This window comes from Convolutriloba macropyga, chromosome 7, assembly GCF_964194025.1.
Source record: "Convolutriloba macropyga chromosome 7, txConMacr16.3, whole genome shotgun sequence".
In the NCBI taxonomy this organism is placed as follows: Eukaryota; Metazoa; Xenacoelomorpha; order Acoela; family Convolutidae; genus Convolutriloba; species Convolutriloba macropyga.
Genome location: NC_134474.1, coordinates 70,090,861 through 70,115,423, shown reverse-complemented (window position 1 = coordinate 70,115,423; position 24,563 = coordinate 70,090,861). Strand labels below are relative to the sequence as shown.

Sequence of the window (24,563 nt, the reverse complement as noted above, 5' to 3'; positions counted from 1 at the left end):
TGTTATTTCTGCTATTTCAGTTGAAGGATTTATACTGAAAGATTAAATAAGTTTACTTGGGCCACATTTAAAAACCATTGGGATCTGTTATTACGCGATTGTTCTGAAGGAAGAGAAAAAGAAACGCAAAAAATGGCCATTCAATAAACGTTCAGAAAAACGAAACAACAGTGGCACATAATATCAATATATATGTTATTTCTTGAAATACACGAAATTCGATGGGACATCTGATTGATGAATAGAAGTTAAATTTGACGAAAGGAACCTATTCGCTATATACTGAATGTTTCGAGCAACATCATTCATTCAGTCCTCAATTACAAGCCTATGAGATCTGTGAGCAATTTACGGCTACCTAAAGAACAAAAACAGCGAATTCAGGAAAAAAAATTGAGCGACAAAAGGGTCGAAGGCATTAAAAAAATGAACTTTTCACTAAACACTCTTCAATTTTAAATTAATTTTTCAGGAGCAATGGGAAAACCTTTTTTATCAATATAATTTCAAAAAATCAACAAATATAAACAAATACATTAGACGCACGAAAATTGCGGGAAAACACGTATTATCAACGCCATTAAATTCATTAGCCTTCAACGGAAGCCAGTATATACAATAAATGATGCCTCGAGGGGACAATAAGTTTTTTTGCCCATCGTATTTCATCAATAAGACCTTACAACAAGTTAATGACTATGAAAACAACAACAGAGAGAGGCAAAAACCACAAATCCAGTAGAAAAGTGCCTGAAGAAAATGTCGAAGCAACTCAAATCATAAGCTCTTCCCTGAAAACTTTATTTATGATCCGTTGAACTTCTTCCCTAAACCAATAGGGACTCTCAGCAGTAAGATGATGTGATAAGATTTCAAAAGGATCGAAAAACAAAATAAAGTACCCAAAAAAAATATGAATTCTCGTGGCATTGATGTTTTAAAACTAATAGGTAGAAGATAAAACCGCTAACCAGATTAATTTTGGCTATAGTAGAACGGAAATAGATTCTGTTAGAACCAACAATGACCAAGAGTATTCACGAAAAAAAATTAGGAATGGTTGAATTTCAAAAAAGTTTCGAAAAATTATTTTTAAACCCTTAACAGCCAGTAAACTCAATCTTTCATCGGAGCTCAATGACGATGCTCAGATATAACCCATAGGGAGGAAAATGATGTCTGTCATGCATAGATAGTTAAAAAGACATCACAATAAGTCTTATGACAGAAAACAATAACAAAAACAGCAAAAACTAAAATTCAGTAGAAAAATGCGAGAAGAAAGTGTCGAAGACAATTAAACCATTAGCTATTCTCTGAAAACTTTCTCTGTGATCCACTGAACGTCCTCTCTAAGCCAATTGGATTACAATAATCTTTGGATAATGTGATAAAGAGTTCAAAAGTGACCAATAATTCAAAAAATCCAAAAAAAAAATTTAAAAAAATTGAAATCTTTGTCATTGAAGTCATATAACCAATAGCTAGAAGATAAAACAGCTAAGCAGAATATTTTTAGTCGCAGTAAAAAGCAAGTGGGTCCAGTCAATACTGAAACTCACTAACAGTTCAAGAAAAATTTAGGAATTGTTATTGTTCAAATAAAATTTTCGAAAAATGATTTTTGTTTTAACAGACATTAAATTCAATAGCTTTCAACGGAAGTCAATAAAAACGCTCAAAGATGCCCCGGTGGCAGTACATTTATGTTTGTCATGCATAGGTATTCATTATGAGATCACAGTAAGTATAATGACTATTAAAACAACAAAAAAAAACAGGAGAAAACCAAAAAATCAGTAGAAAAGTGCAAGAAGAACGTGTCGAAGCCATTTAAACCATAAATTTTTGTTTAAAATTTTTATTGGTCATCCACAGAACATCGTTTTTAAGCTAATGGGAACTGTCAATATTTGGATAATGTGATAAGATTTCAAAAGTAACCAATAATACGTAAAAATCCAAAAAAAATTTTAAAAAATTGAAATTTTTTGTCATTGAAGTCATATAACCCATAGATAGAAGATAAAACCGCTAACCAGTTTAATTTTGGTTGCAGAAGGAAGGAAGAGGGTGCTCTCAACCCTGGACTGACTTACAATTCACTATAATAAGATTATGATTCTTTAATATTCAAAAAAAAATTCGAAAAATTATTTTTTAAGTCTTAACAGCCATTAGCCGCCCCCTCAATGAAATAGACATGTTCACTTAATGCTCATTATGGAACATATTGCACTGTTAGTCAATGAATCCCTACCATAGGACTCCAAAAAAATAGTAAAACTTCAAAAAGAAATTCAAAATTTCATTCAAAATTACGAAAACTCAGAATCGAAGCCAAAAAAAAACATGAGCAATTCCTTGAAAACGACGTTTTTTGTTCATTGCGCTTCATTCGACTATAAAGGAGTTTTGTCATTAATAGAACGTCGATATAAAATGTGACTTGTCTCTAGGTGACTTAAAAAAGCAAAAAAGAGAAAAGTTTTATTAAAAAAAGGGCTCTCAATTAGAGTTCGATTTTTTTTTGATAGTGAACTTCCCTATGAGACCAGAACTAGTCTTTCTATCGCCTTGCATTCAACTTTTACGAACTCAAAATTTATTCTTTTTATAGAAATTTGAATTAATGTTTTCGTAAAAAAGATCTTAGTTTGAAGAAAATTGTACTAAAAGTGAACAATCATGCTAAAGATCCCATTGTTCACACAAAACTTCAATCCTCGATAACTCCTCGAAAAAAACGAAATTCAAAAAAATCTTTTTACTTTTGAATTCTACGCTGGACCAGCTTTTTAATGATACCACTCACATTTCTCTACGACGAATATATCGATCGGCCAAAATTCACTGAACAAAAAAAAAAAAAACCCATTTGAGTATATAGTTCCTTCCCCCACAAGTGGGGTCGGAACAATTATGTTCGATTTTGCTTCTACCGGGAAATTGCTAAAATGAGGGAGAAAGTTGGGGTATAGAGAAAGTCGGGGTATTTTGTAACCGCCGTTTTGTTTGAGTTCAATAATATATATTGTTTAAATTATTATAGCTTACCTTAAAAATTTATTTTCATGTCTTCGATTTTTGTTGTGAATACTTTTTGAATAGTCTCATATTTGCGTAGATGCTGTGATCACCCAATCTAGTTATTTTCTGGGGGCTAGTTTTCGGAAATGGTCAATTTTTGTGTCTCCTGTAATTGTAACATTACCCAAAAGCATATTTTATTGCTTCCGAACGAACGTTGAAACCCTGAAATTACTGTGGTCATTGTCTTTTCACGTTTGACTTTTTGTATGGAGCGCGATGGAAATTGCTATTGTTAGGAATTTAAGCTGCTAACTTAGATTGTGCTGGTAAAGCTACTGAATGTCTAATAAGGAGTGACACGGAATTGAGTTTACCTCTTAGTTTCTGCAATGAGTTACTTCTATTAACCCCATTTAAGGCCCGTTAGTGAAGTGATCAACTCGATGCCCACCCCTGAACGTCAAGACCAATTAAATTGAGCCCCGTGTGTTGAGCAGTATGTGAGAGCAATTTTTCCGACTATAATCTGTTTGAAGTATCTGCCCGTTGAGTTACAAAATATTTTGTAATTTAAGAAGGAGAAAAATTGTAAATATGATTTTTAAAGTAATGAAAAAAGATTTTCCTCGACGTTTATTCGATTATAAAGTATTATTGTTCTTAACAGATGTTTTTTAATAGCCGCGAAGCGATAGCTGAGGCTGTTATTGGCCTTCTCTTGGCTTTTAACAATTTAAAGAATTTGAATTGTATTGGGGCGCTGTCTTTTTTTTAAGATCCGTTCACACATGATTTTAGAAGTCAAATTGGAGTAGTCAAATTGGAGTAGTGATTTTGGTCACACCGAAACAGGAAGTGGAGCGAAAAAGTTAGAGTGAGAAAGTGGAATTTTAAAGTAGAGTGAGAAAACGGTGTTTGAACAAAAATTCGCTTTCTCGCTAGTGGTTTTTTGTTCACATGCAGCAATTTCACTTTGATTTTTTTTTATTTTTTCGTTTTTTTTGGACCGGATTTTTTCCAAATGGTTTTCCCAATCCATTCATAGTTCATTCTAAGCCTAGTTTTTTGTTTGAACCAAATTTGATTTCTCGCGAGTGGTTTTTTGTTTACAAGCGGCATTTTGACATTGATTTTGTTTTTTTATTTTTTTATCTGATTTTTTAGAAATGGATTTCCCAATTTCTTTCATTGTCCGTTCTAGGTCTAGATTCTTGTTTAGTCAATGAAAATTCTTTGAATTGTACGTCAGGACTTGTCCTGTGATGTTTTTTATTTCGTCGTCGAGATTTTTGTTACGACCATATGACGTCAGTCACTTCAAATCTGCTTTTTGTTCACTCGTTCAAGCAATTTCAACTGAATTGCGTGTGTGACGCCACTTTTCACTCGAGCGAATTTTTTTCTTCATTCGAGTGAACAAATTTTTGGTCACACGTGACTTATCTCACTCAAAAATGACTTCCTGACTCTAAAATTGGCTTCTCTTTACTATAATTCAAAGAGATAAGGTCAAAGGAGCGTGGGTCACTCTAAATGAAGGCTATTTTTGGGCTGCTATTAGTAGTAGCATTACGTTGAACAGATTCTTAATCAAAATATAACAAAAAGGTTAAGAAACGTTTTTTGGGTCTGTTTCTTTTATGTTTTTGAGACTGCACGTCTGCGAAGCTATTGTGGCTATTTTCTGGCAATCTGCCAGCTATGTTAATTAGGTTGTTGAAAATAAGTCCTAATGATCTTTATATGAACTGTTTTTGTGATTCAACTTTTCTCTTGAGATGAATTGTTTTCAACCTTTTAAACAACTGAATTCTATGGTTTTCGGCAATGGGCAGTTTAAGTGATTTACAAAATGCGTCGACTGAGTTTACTTGTGCTTGATAATGCGCCGCCAACACGTTTTTCAAATAAAAGATTAATTGCTCTCGAACGAAGCAATTATCGTGAACGTGTTCGTCTTTTTTATGCAAAATTTTTGCTAACCAATTATTTGCTTTTTTTTCTAGAGCATTCTGTGACTTCTCAAGTGAATATTTATTAAGCTACACTTAATTTTGATTGATTTCAATAGCTCTCATTTTGAAATGAAGTTTGTAATAAAAGTGATTATTAGCGTCCTAAGTGATTATTAGCGCCCGAGATTATTAGAGTTACAACGCGGCCTAGTGCTTAAGATGGCTGACTGCCATCCTGGAAGTCGATGGTTCAAACCCCATCAGGTCCGAGTTTGCGCCCCAAAAATTTCTCAGCTACAACCCTAAATTAAATTGCTCCCAGTCTGTCGTTCTATAGCAGTTCATCCGACGTTAGTTAATTTATGTTTAAATTAACTGAAGCCTCATTTGACGACACTATAGTGAGTTTAAGCTTCAGCTCCTGTTCGTCAGTTGACAGCGTTAACAGTTTTGTGTTCAAATCCCCCCTCCCCCCCCCCCCCCCCTCCATTAACGTCGAGAGCAGTTTGTAAAATGTGTTCGATGAGAGTTGTTTTCTGCAGTTAACTTTTAATTGCGAACTAAATCTAAAAAGCGTCCTATCATGCGCTTCGCAGACTTTCTTGCTATTAAAAAATGAATCTGCAGATTTTAACAAAATCAAAGTTGATACATTTTGAGTTCTTCGGAAACATCTGTATATTCTTGTTTACAGTATATTTGGAAAAAGAAAAAGCACGCACTTCTGAGGGACATAAGTAATAGAAAAGGTAACAGGACGGGTAAGATTTTGCTAAACGTTCGTGTTCGATTAGTAAACATCAACAGGATGAAATGAAAAGTGCTTTAAGATTGAATAATGTGCGCTAAAAACAATTTCTGTAAGCATTGAAACGTTGGACATGGAAATTTAACAAAAGCTGCTCAGAAGGCAATAAAGAAAAAAACCTCAAAAAAGGGAAGCGAGTTTTAAAAAAAACATAGCATTTGATCATGTCGTCCTCAAGTATTTTGGCATTTCGCGTTCCGTTGATTTTGCAAATTTTCCCCTGAAATTCATGTTCTCTGAAAAAGCTCAGAAAACTTTTAAATTACTTCAGTAGTAATATCAATCCCATAATACAATATGGCGTTCTTGTTTACGGGTGTTGCAGCTACACCTCCCTAGAGCCAATATACGTTTTGCAGAAAAAAATTCTGAAATTTATGTATTTCAGAAAATCCCGCGATTCATGTAATGATATTTTTTTGAAAACAACATTTTAACAGTATACGAGTTACACATATATGAGTTGTTGAAGTTTGTTTTAAAATCCATAATAGGTGCTCATGTACAAGATTATCTGAACAATATGTTTACCTTTAAACTTTCAAGACAACTAAGGCTCTCAAAATTTGAGTGCCTGGATGAACCTTTACTAAAAAGAAAAATTGAACGTTACTCCATCCAATATCGGGCTACCAAACTGTACAACACATTGAAAACCAATTCAATACTACCAGATGATGTACAAAACCTTAAGTTATCACAAATCTCAAAAATTTTCCATGATCTAAAATTTCTCTATTTTGCAAAATTATACCCTTGTTAAACATATTTTTGAATTTTGAAGTACCCAAAAAGATGCACCCGTGGCTACATGCTAAGAGATATCTATTCATAGGTCCTGATTCCGGTTTTTAGATATTTCAAATGTTTTCCGAGAAAAACTTCGAAAAAATAAATTTAAAAAAAAATTCTGTGATCTAAATTAAAGCGCAGCGCAACTTATGGGAATGGAATAGATATAGGATAGAAACAGTGGTAAGTCAAAAATTTTCTACTACATTGATTTAGCTATAAAATAAAACAACCAAAAAAAAATTTTTTTAATCAAATTTTATTTATAGCCTTAAATTTACTGCATACAGGGTAGGACTTGGCGGACAGTACTGTCCCGTTTTTTATACTTTCCAGGTATCTTCAGTTTTAATTTTATTCTTCGTTTTTATTAACTTCATCACCTGGATAAATTAATCTCTCTCTCTCTCTCTCTCTCTCTCTCTCTCTCTCTCTTCGTTTGCCCAACGTCGGAGAGACAAAATGCTGAATATGGATAATTTCTGTTAAGTATAGTCATATATCAAAGTTTGAGGTGGGATTTCTGAGCTTCAATGATCTATTTTGCTATGAGTTCAAAAATTGCAGTTTTGTGATATTTTGGGTTTTAATCGCATTTTTTTAGGCAAACGGGCAGCAGAGAAAGCAAAATTTTTCACAATTGAAGCTTTTTAATCAATTCACGTTGCGATAACAACAGTTGTATAACTTTCCGATGAATTAGCTTATTAGAGCCCGGCTATTACTATTAAAATCCGAACTGTAGCGCAATTCTGACTTTGATTAGAGTATCTTTTTCAACCCCTCTTTTCTATATGAAGAGGGCCGAAAAAGATAGTCTAATCAGTTTCAGTGTGGCGTAAGTTATGATCGTAACGAGAGTTGACTGAAAACATTACAACACGGATGTTATCGCTCTCTCGAACTTATTCAACAACTCGGCTTCGCCTCGGAGTTTGATAACTTCTCGGCGATGAAAACAACCGTGTGGTAATATTAATGATAAAATGCAGCTTCGTAAAGTTTTAGGCCATCAAATATCGATCTCGCTAAATTTTTTTTTCGAAACCTGATCAAAATAAAAAAATCCATTGACTAACTATAGAAATGACCTTTGTAGCTGATGATATGCGGAGGCGTCGTAGTTCAACTGCCTCCATTGGAGCTGTCTTTCTCACTATGTTCGATCAGACCTCTAAAAGTCGCCATCATCCTCATCAACACTACAAGCTCTCAGCTCCTCCTTTGTCTGTTTACGGAGGTGTTTCTGCTTCTGGTAGCTCAACGAGTGGCATGTATGCTACTAATAGCTATGCTGCCAGACCTGTACTTGTTAAAGGTGCCTAAGTAAACACCTCCAAAATGGGGGTTTGTTCGTTGTTAGTAAAAGTTGAACAATAATTTGTTTAACAAGCTCAGAGTAGGATTCTTCCCCGAAATATTCTGGAACTGTTTCCTTCCCTCTTTGTTTGGAGAAAAATGCCCTTTCCGTGGTGTCAACGGCGCTACTGCCAATGAATTGAAATTACCCAACGCTGAAATGCAACCTGATCAGAAATTTAGTTGGAGAAGGGGCGCGACGTATGAAGATTTTAAGCTGAGAGACAAGATCGTATGGGGTTCAAATTGGCAGGTTTTGGGGGTATACGATTGATTGTTCTTGAGGCGAGGCTGTTTATTGACATGGTAATGAAGTTAATTTTGGGTCAAGGAAACAGTTCCGAACTGACTTTGTACCTGTTATAACTAGGTTAATTTGTAGTATACTAAATAGTCACAATACTGAACCCATCAAACCTCATTATGTACTTTATCTCCTTAACTAAACTATATGAGCTTCTTAAAATGGCTTTCATTTTTTACCCCAAGTCCCTTTAGATAAGTGAAATCCTTTTAATAGCAGTTAGGAGATCCTATTCTGTAAATTTGATTTTTAGTGATTCGTGATTATCTTGGCGTTTTTTTCGCCAAATGACCTTCACATTTTTCAAGCTAGGAATAGATAAGCTGACAATGTGTACGAATGAATACAATGTATTTCGATTTGGTGACAAGATCATGGATTCCTGAAATTTTCATATCAATTGAAAGTTATAAATAAAAGTCTGTAGCCATTATGTTATTATAACCTAATGTGGCATCAAGTGCTCAAAGGGTTCATGCCAATATAAGCCGTGAGTGTTGCTAATTGCTCTCGAGCGAAGTTTAATGCAATTATTATAAAGGTATGTGTGTGTTTCTTTGCAATTTTTTTGACGGGTTTTGCGCTTCTGTTCTAGAACATTCTTCGACTTCTTGAGTGATTTTTTCAGGCTTGAATTCTTCATTTTTGGGTGATACAAGTTACTCTCTTTTTGAAATTAGTTCTTTTGCTTGTATAAGAGCGGTTGTGCGCGACAGAAGCAAATCCATTGTAGATTAGTGAGATTAAGATGTCAGATTTCTATCCCTGAGGTAGCGGGTTTGAAGCCCCGTGGGGTTGGATTTTCTGCAATCATGAAACCGTATACGCACTGAGAGGAATTGCGTTAAGGGCATCAAGCTTTTACGATATCTTTGCAGGTTGAAGTGTGGAATAATCAGTATTCGGTGTATTCTATTATAAATTGCTCTGAAACGAAATTTAAGGCAATTATTGTAAATATGTTGTTTTTTATGCAACATTTTTGCCTGGAGTTTTTGCTCTTTTGATCGACAACATAATTTGTCTTCTTGAGTGACTTTTTCACGCTTCAGTTCTTTATTTTTAGTGATCTAAGTTGCTCTCATTATGAAATAATATTTCTATAAAAGCTATTATGAGTGAAAGAGAATGAAGGCATTGTAGCTTAGTGGTTAAAATGCCAGACGGTAATCCGAGAGGAACGGGGTTCGGACCCCTATCTTTTGCACCCATAAAGCATTTCTAAGTTACGCTCCCTTTACATTTAACTGCCCCGCCTGTAGTTCGCGTGCAAATCGTCTGACGTTAGTCGGTTTATGTTCTTATTAATCGCTCTCAAACGAAGCTTGTAGACATTTTATTTTTTCTGCGGTCTTTTCTGGCGATTTTTGGCAGGACCAAATTTTCGTCTGACGCTTTTAAACTTTTCGTCCTCAAAATCAAGATAGACAGGTATTGAATGGAGGGCTTTAAGTCGCTCTCAGTGGCCTTTTGAGGAGACTTTATTTTATTAATGGTGTGAAGGGCGGTTTTTAATCTTAAGTATTTGACCACCCACCCTGGTTACCGGTTATGTTTAGTGATCGCTGTCATCTAATAAGTAGGGTATATCCTTGGTTGATTTTCAGGGGATTTTTCTGCATTAAGGCTGATAGTCAGGTTTTTAATCAAGGAAAAGAGATAAACAATTAAAGCGCAGTCATAGTGGACTAGGTCTGATGTTGCAAAATTTTTTATTTGACCTTTTAAAGCGAACTAAAAACGGAGACTCACTTCTCTCAAGATTTACGTTAAAATGAACGAATTGGTTTTTTATGTTGTATAGTTGAGAAACTGACGTTTTGTATACCAATTAACTCAAGCTGCTAAATTCTGATGTATTCTGATTTCATGTTTCAATGAATCTTGAGCTTATACCAAAGACGTGTCAGAGTTAAAAAGTGTCCTATACTTAAGTGAAAGTTTTGCCACATTTCATAATTATAAAGAGATCAGCTTCTAAGGTGGAGATAAATAATTTTAATACTAACACCAGAAATCTGGCAAAAGTTTTCTTTCAGTATCGGACACTTTAATTTTGACGCGTCTTCTGTGATAAACTCAAAATTCATCGAAACACGAAATCAGCATACATCAGAATTTAGCAGCTTGAGTTAATTGGTATACAAGAACGTCAGTTTCTCAACTAGACAATATAAAAAACCACTTAATCGATTGTAACGTAAACCTTGAAAAGAATTGAGTCTAGATTTTAGTTCGCTTTAAAATGTAAAATTCAAAGTTTTGCGACTATAGAACATATGAATTTATAAAAGTTAACTTCTTGCGCACAAGGGAACTTAACATAAAATTCTACTTCAATTTTTGTTTTAATTGTGTTTTAATTAAATCAGTTATTCATTGTAAAATAATTGAATATGCAATTGTTTGTTCATCTGGTGTAATTTTTAATTGCTCTCAGGCGAAGCCATTATATTAGTCCTGTGGTCTTTTTTATGCAATTTTTTTGCTTGACCGATTTGTCGTCTGATCCGTTTGACTTTTCGTCGAACACGGGATAAACAGTTAGCGCTTGTAGGGCATTAGGTCCTCTCAGAGCCCTAAGCCTTACTATACTCTAGGAGTGCGATTCACCAAAAATGTTTGAGGAGACCATTTCATGGTTTGAAGGGCGATTTTAATCTTTTTTGACCTCCTCGGTAACCCCTCTTCAACACTCCCATTGTCCACCCTCCTCCACATCTCAATTTGAACCCTCTCTCATCTAGCTTTCGCAACCCGACCCTCCCCGCACCTCAATGCTTCCCCCGCCCCCAACACACATGCACTCTTGCTACCCCCTAACACTAGCATCCCGAAGCCCCAGCTGGCTACTACCGAAGCCAACCGCTCGCCGGTCGTTTGCGAGAAATTTGCCCGACGCTAGTCGGTTATGTTATTAACACGAGGGTTGTGAAAACTTTTTGTTTAATAAAAAAACTCGTACTTGAGGTTGTTTCGGAAAAAAATGATAGTCAACAGATCTTTTCAACTCAGAATAAGTTTCTGGCAAACTCGAGACGCATGTTGGAGCATTCTGTGCTACTCACAGTCTCGTCGTCTTGTTTTTTGTACAAGGATATAAAATTTTGTTGGCTGAACGATAACACGTATCGTAGTTTACATAAAGTTAACATATAGTTAGAAATGTTAATGGTAAGTATTCGCGCTGGTCTCAGATCTGAACTCGCGGAAAACTGCACATTTTATGCATTTTATTTTCATAGTTAGGTATTTTGAAATATTTTTTTCACTGAGGTTTTTTGATGCCTTATTTTTGTCAAGAGCAACTTGCACCTTATCTGAAAAAATGTATTTTTTATCACTATCAAAACTTTTTTTATGTTCGCTATGCTGTTAGTTCGCTATAGAGCGAGATCTTTGATTTTTCAGAGATTGTGGTGGGTGTATAGAGTAGTGTAAAACCAATGAAGCTGTGACAAAAGTAAAAATAGCATTTGTCTTATCAGGTGATAAGACAAGAATAGTTCCCATTAGTAATTTCTCTTTACCCATGCCAAATTTATAATTCTGTCATTTTTTTAATTAATAGCCGCCCTCATCTTCTCAGCCGGCTATTATAGCGCTCCTATTTTTTATATTTCAAAGAGTTTGAATTGTTTTGGGGCGCTGTGTTTTTTGTAAGGTCTGTTCACACATTTTCATGATTTTTGAAGTCAAATTGGAGTAGTGATTTTGGTCACGCCGAAACAGGAAATGGAGCGAAAAAGCGAGTGGTTTTGCGGCGTGATTTTTTTCGCTCTAATTTTAAAGTAGAGTGAGAAAATGGTGTTTGAACAAAAATTCGGTTTCTCTGTAGTGGTTTTTTGTTCACATGCGGCAATTTCACTCTGATTTTTACTGTTTTTTCGATTTTTTGGATCGGATTTTTTTCTAAATGGTTTTTCCAATCCAATCAAAGCTCATTCTAGGCCTAGTTTTTTGTGTGAATTAAATTTTCATTTCTCGTTAGTGTTTTTTTTGTTCACATGCGGCATTTTCACATCGATTTTCTGTTTTTTTTTTTCTTATTTTTTTTATCAGAATTTTTTAAAAATGTTTTTCTCAATTCACTCTTAGTCCATTATAGGTCTGGTTTTTCTGTTTAGTCAATGAAAATTCTTTGAATTGTACGTCAGGACTTGTCCTGCTATGTTTTTTTACTTCGTCGAATAAAAAAAAGTTTCGCTTTACCTCATTTTGCCGCCTTTTCAACATTTTGCGTGAAATCTTTTTGACTTCTCTAGGCTAGTTTCTCTCTTCTCTCATTCTGCTAAAAGTGATTTTGAACATCAGTTGCTCAGCAAAGCAATTCAAAATGAACAGAGTCAGTATAAAAAATTGAAGTCGGAAATAGAAACGGGATAAACCCATAAAGCCCAATTTTAGATGCCCGCTATTTGAACGTCGTTCCTATAAATATTAGTTACCTCTCTCTAATGCTTATTGTTATTGATAGTAGCCCCTGTAGCCTCTCTCTAAGAAACAGAAGTATGTTCAACTACGAAATGCCATCAAAATAAATTGTTGGACTTAAAAAAATGTTTTTGTACAAAAATCTTTTTTTTTCAATATCTTCTGTGATTTCAATCCCAATCATGCTTATTGGAATCAATGGCGGCTATTTTCCGCCAATCTGCCGGGTATGTTTAAATGACCTGGATTAAAAACAAATGGTTTTTCAGACATGATAATAATAATCTGTTATCTGCACAAAGTTACCTCTAGAAGACGAAGTGCGTTGTGATTTAGGATTTTACCTGTTTATTTAATTGTTGGCGTTGTTGATAATCATTATAAAATTTTCAGTTCTCATGTGGAGCAAACCGGACCTCGACTGATGCTAAGCTTTTTCATTTAATGTCCGAATATCTTCTCTAACCCATGTTTTATGTCGGAGAACATCTGTTCAACGATATCACTTTTTGTTTCTCGGGTTGATCAGCTAACTTTGTTTAGTTGCACCTGGAACTCTAGGCAATTTGCCAGGAGGAACTAATCAACATCAGCAGCACCAGGTAGTCAGTGTTAGTGGGTCTCCCTCTGGCTTCAACTCTTCTGGCTCTGCGGTGGACCCACTCGTTCCTGCCTCCCAGGCTGAGCTGGCGCAGAACACACTGGACCAGGAAGCTATTCGGATTTTGGAGATCATTTTGCATCATCTAATCGCAAATGTAATTCCTAAATTTTATAGCACTCTGAACAAATTAACAATATTTAAATTTAAATCTGATGCTGTCGTCGTATTCAAACGATGAATGAGCTTTATATTTATAGCTTCGATTTTTGAGCGGAGCGGAGCTATTTTTTGCGTTCTCTTGGGTTTTTACGACTCGAAGAATGTTTTTTAAGCGGTGACTTCTTTTCACAGGATGCATGCAAAGTCAAACGCCGCACGTGAACACGACTATTAAAGGTCAATCTATTGAACAAAAGTCAAACGCAGAGAGAGGTTTTAAAGTATTTTTTGTTCTGAGAGCGAGTGACGAATGTCAAAAGTTTTTGCTAGCGAACGGGCTTTTCTTTGCTCTAATTGAAGGAAAACTTGGGTATGTTGCGGTATTTTGAAATCAGTGCAAAACAGTTCTTCTTCGATCAGAATAGTGTTTTGCACAAATTTAACCCAGCAATTAAACGCTTAGGATCGTTTTTGACCATTTTAGTTTTTTGTCTAGTTTCGTTTTTAATTGCTCTCGAACGAAGTTCGTAGCAATTATTGTAACCGTGTTGGTCTCTTTATGCAAATTTTCCGCTTGACTGTTTTTGCGCTTTTCTTCTAGAACATTCTTTGACTTCTCAAGTGACTTTTTCACGCTTCCGTTCTTCATTTTTGAGTGATCTCTATTGTTCTCACTCTGAAGTAAAGCTCGTTGCTAATATAAAATCGGTTGCAGCATGGCAAAAAGAAGGGCCTGATAGACGAGTGGGCAGTGCGTCTGGTGAGGGATCGGGAGGTCCATGGTTCGAAAACCGGCGTGGTCAACTGTTGTTGCACTCTTTTAAAATTTATCTAGGCTACAGGTCCATGAATTAAATTGCCTCGCTTGTCGTTCGAGAGCAATTCTTCCTTGGAAATGGTTTTCCTAATCCATTCATGGTCCATTGTAGGTATATTTTTTATTTATTCAATAAATTTTAGTCAATTGAGTAGTAGGTCAGGACTTGTCCTGCTATGTTTTATTTTTTGCTTCAAGATTTTTGCTACGACCGTTTACGTAAAGCTCATTTCAAATCTGCTTTTTATTTGTTCATGAACATTTGACTGAATTGCATGCGTGACGTCATTTTTAACTTTCATCGGAGCGAGTTTCTGTTGATTAAGTTTTTGGTCACACCTGGATTACCTTACTTTACTCTCAAGACTTTTGCTTACTTTAATGGAAGGACATAATGTCAACTCTGTATATGTCAATCTAATTGAGGGTTATTTGAGTCATACATTTTCTTCCAAATTAAAGTATGACATCTCAGCAATCAGTAAAACAGAAAATCGTCTTCATTGGTCTTATTTCTCATCGTCTTTTTAAAATTATTGGTCTACAAAGCTATCGCTGCTTTTTTTCTGAGTTGTGTAATTGGAGTTGTTCACTGCAAAGTTTTCTCTAAGTGCTAATAAAACCTTTTCAACTTCGACCGACATTTTTTAGCAATAGCAAGATTGCAGGACGGATAAACAAAGACCCGAAATTTGTTTGCTAGCAATGAAATCTTTCAAATTCGAGCTGAATTCAGCTTCTGTTTCACTCTTCATGTTGTTGAAGACTGCATCGCTTCTGAGGAGAAATAGAAAATCTTCAACTTTAGAATCTTTCCGTTGTTTATGTCTATCTTCTGTTCTGTTAGTAACCATAATTGACATAAGCTTCTTATGCGAGTTTCGCACTGTAATGACTGCCTATTAATTTTAATTGAAAAAGTTAATCTGCAGGTAACTCTGACTTGTTGGACTGACAGCAAAGGAAGAGTGGAGGCATTCAGGTTCATGTTGAGAGAATTCAGACAGAAGTTTCTCTTCAAAATATTCCAAGACTATAACCACAAAATGGACTTGTACTCAACGACTGTAGCAACTCCATCGCTATCACAAGGTGCTAACTCTCCTCACGCTGGTAGTGCAACCGAGTCCACTGGTGTGACAGGAGGCATTAGTAGTCGCAAAGGTTTGTAGTCGATGGGAAAATTACGATCTTTCCAGCTTGTTTCCCCTCCTCACCTTAGTGGGTGCATGTTTTTAACAACCCCCAAGCGCACGTGCCATAATTATATACTTCTAGTGGCACGGCTACGGTAACTGGGGAGTGAATAACGTACTGGGGGCAAAAACTGAAAAGATCCGAAAATTGGAATCCTATAATTGTTTTGAGGTTTTCATTTACACGCAAATTCGGGCTCTAATCGGTTCCGAAAAAGTGTACGTAATTTTAATTGCTCTCGAACAAAGATTGAAACAATTATTGTACACGTGTGTCGTTTTTTATGCAAAATTTTTGCGTGACCGTTTTCTTCTAGAACACGCTTTCGATTTCACTTTGAGTGGCTTTTTAATAGCCGCCCTGATCTTCTCAGTCGGCTATTATAGCGCTCCTATTTTTTTTACTTCGTCGAACTTTTTTCGCTTTACCATTTTGCCGCTTTTTCGACATTTTGCGTGAAATCTTTTTGACTTCTCTAGGCTAGTTTCTCTCTTCTCTCATTCTTCTAAAAGTGAATTTGAACATCAGTGGCTAAGCAAAGCAATTCAAAATGAACAGAGTCGGTATAAAAAATTGAAGTCAGAAATAGAAACGGGATAAACCCATAAAGCCCAATTTTAGATGCCCGGTATTTGAACGTCGTTCCTATAAGTCTTAGTTACCACCTCTAATGCTTATTGGTGTTGATAGTAGCCCCTGTAGCCTCTCTCTAAGAAACAGAAGTATGTTCAACTACGAAATGCCATCAAAATAAATCGGACTTAAAAATATTTTTGTACAAAAATCTTTTTTTTTTCAATATATTCTGTTCGTTCAATCCCAATAATGCTTATTGGAATCAACGACTTTTTGATTTCTCTAGGCTAGTTTCTCTCTTCTCTCATTCTGCTTAAAGTGAATTTGAACATCAGTTGCTCAGCAAAGCAATTCAAAATGAGCAGAGTCAGTATAAAAAATTGCAGTCAGAAATAGAAACGGAATAAACCCATAAAGCCCAATTTTAGATGCCCGCTATTTGAACGTCGTTCCTATAAGTCTTATTTACCATCTCTAATGCTTATTGTTATTGATAGTAGCCCCTGTAGCCTCTCTCTAAGAAACAGAAGTATTTTCAACTACGAAATGCCATCAAATTAAATCGGACTTAAAAAAATGTTTTTGTACAAAAAATCTTTCTTTTTCAATATCTTCTATTCTTTCAATCCCAATCATGCTTATTGGAATCAACGGCGGCTATTTTCCGGCAATCTGCCGGGTATGTTTACCCTTGCTTTCTTGATTTTTTGCTTGACCTAAATTGGTCTTATTGAGAAATTAAGTCGGCGTTGCAAAATTAAAAAGCGAATCTAAACTAGTGTTTCATAGGGGCCCAGTGGTAGGTGCTGCAGTATAGGACGCAGAAGGTCGAGGATTCGAATAACCCCTTGGCCGGTTTTTTTGCACCCATGATTTTTTTTGCTGGAGTCCCCTCTGAATTAATTTCACCCTCCTGTCGTTGGAGAGTAATTTATCCGACGTTTCTCATACGCTGTTTTTTGGAACCAGTTATCCGAAGGTTGATAGATAAAACGTACTCTATCAAAATTCCATGAAATGAAATGACGTAATAAACCGCGAGGCACAAAGATTCTGCACAGGTTCTAAGTCGGCTCAAGTACTTTAGTTTTGGAAGATCTCAAAATGCTTAATAATAGCCGCACTCATCTTCTCAGCCGGCTATTATAGCGCTCCTATTTTTTACATTTCAAAGAATTTGAATTGCATTGGGGCGCTGTCTATTTTTAAGGTCTGTTCACACATTTTCATGATTTTTGAAGTCAAATTGGAGTAGTGATTTTGGTCACGCCGAAACAGGAAGTGGAGCAAAAAAGCGAGTGGTTTTGTGGCTTAAAATTTTTTCGCTCTAAATTTAAAGTTGAGTGAAAAAACGGTGTTTGAACAAAAGCTCGGTTTCTCGCTAGTGGTTTTTTGTTCATATGCGGCAATTTCACTTTGATTTTTACTGTTTTTTTCGATTATTTGGATCGGATTTTTTTAAATAGTTTTCCCAATCCATTCATAGTCCGTTGTAGCTCTAGTTTTCTGTTTAGTCAATAAAATACTTCCAATTGTACGTCAGGCGTTGTCCTGCTATGTTTTTATACTTCGTCAAACAAAAAATGTTTCGCTTTACCTCATTTTGCCGCTTTCTCAACATTTTGCATGAAATCCTTTTGACTTCTCTAGGCTAGTTTCTCTCTTCTCTCATTCTGCTAAGAGTGATTTTGAACATCAGTTGCTCAACAAAGCAGTTCAAAATGAACAGAGTCATTATAAAAAATGAAGTCAGAAATAAATTCAGAGTCCTGTAGCCTCTCTCTAAGAGATAGAAGTATGTTCAACTACGGAATGCCATAAAAATAAATCGGACTTAAAAAATGTTTTTCTACAAAAATCTTTTTTTTTCAATATCTTCTATTCTTTCAATCCCAATCATGCTTATTAGAATCAACGGCGGCTATTTTCCAGCAATCTGCCGGGTATGTTTACCCTTGCTTTCATGAATTTTGGCTTGACCTAAATTGCTCTTATTGAGAAATTAAGTCGGCGTTGCAAAATTAAAAAGCGATTCTAAAGTAGTGTTTCATAGGGGCCCAGTGGTAGGTGCTGCAGTATAGGACGCAGAAGGTCGAGGATTCGAATAACCCCTTGGCCGGTTCTTTTTGCACCCATGATTTTTTTCCAGAGCCCCCTCTGAATTATTTTCACCCTCCTGTCGTTGAGAGTAATTTATCCGACGTTTCTCAAACGCTGTTTTTTGGAACCAGTTATCCGAAGGTTGATAGATGAAGCGTACTCTATCAAAATCCCATGAAATGAAATGACGTAACAAACCATGCGGCACAAAGATGCTGCGCAGGTTCTAAGTCGGCTCAAGTACTATAGTTTTGGAAGATCTCAAAATGCTTATTAATAGCCGCACTCATCTTCTCAGCCGGCTATTATAGCGCTCCTATTTTTTTACATTTCAAAGAATTTGAATTGTATTGGGGCGCTGTCTCTTTTTAGGGTCTGTTCACACATTTTCATGATTTTTGAAGTCAAATTGGAGTAGTGATTTTGGTCACGCCGAAACAGGAAGTGGAGCAAAAAAGCGAGTGGTTTTGTGGCGTAAAATTTTTTCGCTCTAAATTTAAAGTTGAGTGAACAAACGGTGTTTGAACAAAAGTTCGGTTTCTCGCTAGTGGTTTTTTGTTCGTATGCGGCAATTTCACTTTGATTTTTACTGTTTCCATTTTTTGGATCGGATTTTTTTCTAATTAGTTTTCCCAATCCATTCGTAGTCCGTTCTAGCTCTAATTTTCTGTTTAGTCAATAAAAATTCTTTCAATTGTACGTCAGCGTTGTCCTGCTATGTTTTTTTACTTCGTCGAACAAAAAAATGTTTCGCTTTACCTCATTTTGGCGCTTTCTCAACATTTTGCATGAAATCCTTTTGACTTCTCTAGGCTAGTTTCTCTCTTCTCTCATTCTGCTAAGAGTGATTTTGAACATCAGTTGCTCAGCAAAGCAGTTCAAAATGAACAGAGTCATTATAAAAAATGAAGTCAGAAATAAAGTCAGAGTCCTGTAGCCTCTCTCTAAGAGATAGAAGTATGTTCAACTACGGAATGCCATCAAAATAAATCGGACTTAAAAAATGTTTTTCTACAAAAATCTTTATTTTTTCAATTTTTTCTATTCTTTCAATCCCAATCATGCTTATTGGAATCAACGGCGGTATAATTTCCGGCAATCTGCAGGGTATGTTTGTTGTTTTCAGTTGATCGTTTTGCTTAATAGGCCTTCCTCGCTTGAGAATGTGGTTTTGAAGGTTTTGAGCCTGCTGTTAGAGAAATACTAATGGTTTTGAAAATTTGATCGATTTCGGCATTATATTTTTTTTCTGAGCTTTTTTTATTTGCCTCTTTTAAGGGTAAAATTTTAGCTGGCAACGTTTTGTTGCTTTTTGGTGTCAAGAATTTGCTTTCGAAGAATGTTACAATCGTTCTACAATTTAATACTCAAATCAATTTGCATATTCCTTACTTCTATTTTTTTTAACAGCCGCCGTCAGCCTGTCAACTGGATGGATTTAAATTTCACGTTTGAGTTCTGTAATTTGAAGAATACGATCAAAGTCAAATAGCAAAACCAAAACAAACGGGATCAACATTTAAAGCCCGGTCATTAAGTCGTACTGCATTAGGTTATCAAAGTTCATTGAAGTGATTTCTAGCTCGCCTTAGTATTAAGCTTACTGGCCTGCAATTTAGAAGCTTGTTTAAGTGTAATTTTACAATCTAACCGAATATGCAGAATTTGCACGCCAAAAGAACACTTTCACTTTTTCTCTCATTGTGCGTCAAGCGGGTCAACAGCTGCTATTTTGCGGCAATTTGCCTGCTGTTTCCTTCTTTTGCTTGAAAGTTTCCCTGTCTGCTGTTTTTCTTTGGTTGCTTTTGGATAGAAGCTAGGTTTTTTCATGTTAAATTCATTTTTTTATTAGTGGCGTAATAGTTTTCTCAGTACATTGCGTTTACTAAAATTTTTGCCTCGTGGTTTTTTAGATTTTGGGTCAGATTTTAAAAAAATAAACCACCAGCTTTCTTATTTTGCGTTTAGAGCACGGTGTGATCGTCATTGTTTATTTAAAAAGCTCTTAAGAAGTGCCTTGCTATGTTTATGTAAGCTAATCGTCTGCATCAATTATTGTTGCTAACATTTGACCGCTCCTCGTGGCCTCAAGGAGAATTTTCTCAAATACGTCTTCCACTCAGCTTCTTGTTTTATGCGAGTGATGTCATTTGTCGCTTTGATTGTTAAATTTCTGGTTGTTCGATAATTTTCAAAACGCAAAAATTACAAGAAATACATTGTTCGGAAATTGATTTCTCTCACTTATGGAAACCATATGGAGAGTATAATCAGGTTGAAAATTGATAGAGGTTGTACGAATTGGGTAATTGTGGTTAATTTTGTTCCCTATTTAACAATCACCGAGTAGTTCCCTTCTACTCCACTCTTGAGGAAATGACAGGCTTTCAGATTTTCCGGCTGGATATTTGAATTCAAGATGTTGTTGATGAAATCGATGACCTGGTCCTGCAGCGTCTTGTTAGATATCGGATCATAGGGAAAATTGTTGAATATAAGACAGTCTTTTCTACTGTAGCGCTCTAGTTGTAGCTCTGTTTCGGAAAGGTCCTCTACACAGTTGATGAGATACACGATGTCTTCATCTTTCCTCTGAATGTCATTCTTGAGGGCAGTCATCTCTCTGTTCACGTGTAAAATATATTTGCCAGGCTGGGGTTTTCAATAATCAGTTGATCAATAGCGCTTTGAAGGTTAACCATGGTGTAGGAGCCCAGGTCTCAAGCAGTATCTGAAGCTATTTAATAAGTTTATCACAACAATTAGGCTGTGAAGCCAAAAGCTTAAGTTTTTGAAAAATTATGAAGAATGTTGTCAAAGTGAAAGGTTGATATAACAATAAAAATGATATGTTAATCAGAGCAGCATTATAGTTCTATATAATTATATACCATTTGGTCACATCATTTTAGTTAGTGACTTTGGGGACACTGGAGGAGAAGATCAGGAAATGCGTGGATTGTCTGGCAGTGGGAGCAGTAGCAGTGGCCTGGGTGGTCTGGGCAGTAATGGGGGCATAATCACGGGTGAAGAGAGAGACCTGATTGTTCAGATGAAAGTGAGAGTGATCGCGTGGATCATTGAAATACTACCTCCCACCAAGATACAGTAAGCGACTCTTATAATGTACTTAAATTGCAGATAAAAGTATTCATTCCTTAAATGTGGGTTTTTTTCGAAGGAAAGATGTAAATTGAGAAGTATAACCGTTAGGTTTAGTTCTTACATCCTCAAAAATATCAGATGTCGAATCATCAGGAATTATTTATTTTATACTAATTATAATCATACAAGAAAGGCTGTTAGTCTGCTCTCATTTGTAAATTAAGATTTTGAGGATTTTGTGTGAAAAAAATTGGGGTGCGTCTATGGAATCGTCGAATCATTACAAAGACTCTGTGGATAAATAAAAATTTTCATTGTTTTTACAGTTGCATTTTACAGTTGCGAACTGATCTATTGAGATTGTTTATGAAACAGTCGTTTAGGCAATTGATATTGATATGCTAGAAATGGATCAATGCTAACCGATTATTCATATTGTTACTAATATAGACTCTCCCCCCTCCCTTTTTTGAGAAATGAGGAAAAATACACACTTCATCTTGTCTGCGCTCTTGCGCTCGACTTTGAGTAATAGCGGTTGAATTATGCCGTACAAGTGTTATTTTATTGGTTATCAAAATCAGCTGTTTTAAACAGCTGAGCGGGAACGCTATATAACTTATGATGTAATTGTCGGATTTCGCCGTAGGCTGTAAGATTCAGATATTTATATTTTAACTGCCGAAAGAAGCCGAAGGTACAGTTACTGTTTGCATGTATATATGTGAAGAATCAACTTAATTTTTGGCATCTTTGACTGAAACTTGTCATGATTTTTGTTACTTTCTCATTATTTGTAATCATACTTTTTGTTAAGTGTACAAATACATCGTAAATAGCTAACAAACACTGCCAGTGAGATAAATTGCCCCCACTCTTTTCTATCTTGGAACTCCGAAGATCCACACGCTTTCGTCGAGCAATGTCGGATTGAATAGTTTACGTTCAAAAGCTGTGGGTATATTTAATTTTCGACGTTTAAATGTGTTCTAATGGTAAATTATTGAGTGCGGTTCTACATCTGCTTGCTCTGGTAACCAGCCATAACAATGAATATAAACAATAATAATAATAAATTGTTCGTAGTGCCATTACCATAAAATAGTAGCAAAAATTACATACATTGTACAGATACAATCGATTACAATTTGCGACACTACAAGGTCGCCATTAAACTTATCTGGTTTGTTTCCAGGCGCCTCACGGAAGAGTTGCAATTTTAGCTGAAATAGCATTTCTTCAAGAAAAAAATGCTAAAAAATGAAGAATTTTCTTTTCAAGTAGAGGTTAACTATTAAAGAAACGGTATTTGTAGCCACCGATAAGTTTTTGCTCTAATGAAGAGACTGTCTAGCAACTCTTGTTTACCAATTATATAAAGATCTAAAAATGTATGGCAAAATTCTTTTATGTCTGCTTAAATTATTTTTCTAACATCTTCAATAAATTATTTTTCTAACATCTCCATTTTAAGCATCACAAGACCTTTACATTTCAATGAAATACTATCGAGTCGTTGTCTGCCAGCTTGTAAATACTGTCCGTGATTTCTCTTTTTCTTGATTTCATTTAAGTCGTTTGAAAAAATTCCGCTTAACGGTTGGTTTTTTAGTTTTACTAGTAGTTTGAATATTTCAAAAGCGTGTAACTCTAAGGCGTTGCTTATCAAATTGTGAACTCTTATTTGCTCGATTGACTCGTCTTTACGTTTGCAGAAAGCTACTTTTGAAACTTTTAATCAACATGTTGATTGGTTTTTAAAAAGTTTGATTCGTAGATCCGTAGATTAAATTTCAGTATTCTACTATTAGTTTGAAACAATTTTTAAAAATTCTTAGAAGCGGTGTACTCTTATAAATAAAGCGTAATCAGTAAAAAAGGAATTAATATTTTAAAAGCGTCTCTTTGACGTAGTTAATATGATCTTTGAGTTTCAACTGGTTGTCTAATGTTAGTCCTAGGTACTTAAAACAACTGGTTTGGTCAATTTTTGCTCGATCAATTATTTATGTTGGGTTTATTGTTAGTTTATCTTTAAGAAACCAGTTCGAAACTGCGGTTAGTGTGGCATCGTGGTTAGATAATAATCAATCATTTTCAGTACCATCCCTCGTAGTTTTCACACTTTTTCTGCAATAGCTCATCGTTCACTGTATCTTAAGACTTTTTTTAGATCAATAAAACTGCATTTAGTTATTGTTTTCCTCTAAACAATTTTTCCTGATTTATTCAGTCAGTGAAGATATAGCGTCAAAAGTACTTGCTTCGAAAACCAAATTGGTTTATTCGAAATATAATGTTTTTGCTCAATAACGTGTAAATTCTTTTATATAATATTTTTCAAACAATTTGGCAATGGCTGAAACTAGTGAGATTGGTCGGTATTTTGTGGGCTCGGTACGATTGCCGCTTTTTGAAAAAAGGCATTATTTTGGCTATTTTCAGGCATTGTGGAAATAAGCCATTTTTCAGACACTCATTATATATTGTTTCAAGTTGTGGACTAACTGCACGAGATTCTTTTTTGAGAAACAGGTAGTTTATGTTGTGACAGTCTAAACTTATTTTCGATGGAAGCAATCGCAACGTGTCCTTGATTTAAGCACTGCTTATTGGAAAAAAGAACATAGTTTTCCTGTTAGTTTCGATTACATATCTGCTATGTATCGAATGTTTTTGCTAGCTCTACTCCATTGTTTCCGAAAAACTTAAATGTTTTTGTTTTCTAGTTGTTTATTGTGCTGAGCGAGTGAAATTTTTCCGCGATATTTCATTAAAAAGATTGAAGAGAATTTTTTTCCGTTAGTTGCTTCAATTCTTTTCTGATCTTATTTTGGAAAAAAGGTCAATTTTTGTCATACTAGATTTCTGACAAGTTTGCATTGTGCCTTGTAATCGTATTGTAGAACATTATTATCCGGGTTTTGTAGTTTCCTTTGGAACGTTTTTTCCGCAGCGTTTTTCACGTGTTTATCTATCCACGTTCTTAATGCCCCAGCTGAATCTAATATTGGTAGATTTTGGTCTAGGGTATCAATCAAAATTTCATGCAATTTAAAGCCTTATCCGGAGACTTATCGGTGATTACTTTTTTTGTCCATCAAGATATTGTTAAGTTTTTCGATAAATTTACAATTTTCTAATTTGTCCCATTGTCTTGTAAATTTCGTGACCGTTGGAAGAGTTTTTCAGTGATTGTTCACACGTTAGTGTTACTGTAAGATTGTCTGAAATATTGGAAACATAAGTGTGGGCAGAAGACTTTTTGCCTCGAGCGCGAAGTCAGTTGATTTCGCGCTCAAGGCTTCGCGTCTTAATTT

General features: G+C 35.4%; 1 protein-coding gene across 5 annotated transcripts in view; it reads left to right on the top strand.

Annotated features, from left to right (window-relative positions):
• The window catches only part of LOC142343286 (ral GTPase-activating protein subunit alpha-1-like), an 80,903-nt gene that overhangs the window by 9,807 nt on the left and 46,533 nt on the right, over window positions 1-24,563 (top strand). For all 5 annotated transcript variants that reach the window (XM_075395089.1, XM_075395087.1, XM_075395093.1 and 2 more), the window contains exons 6-8: window positions 13,229-13,443; window positions 15,198-15,429; window positions 21,051-21,246. In XM_075395089.1, the coding sequence (XP_075251204.1) occupies window positions 13,229-13,443; window positions 15,198-15,429; window positions 21,051-21,246 (643 nt within the window). The remainder of the gene's footprint in view (window positions 1-13,228; window positions 13,444-15,197; window positions 15,430-21,050; window positions 21,247-24,563) is intronic.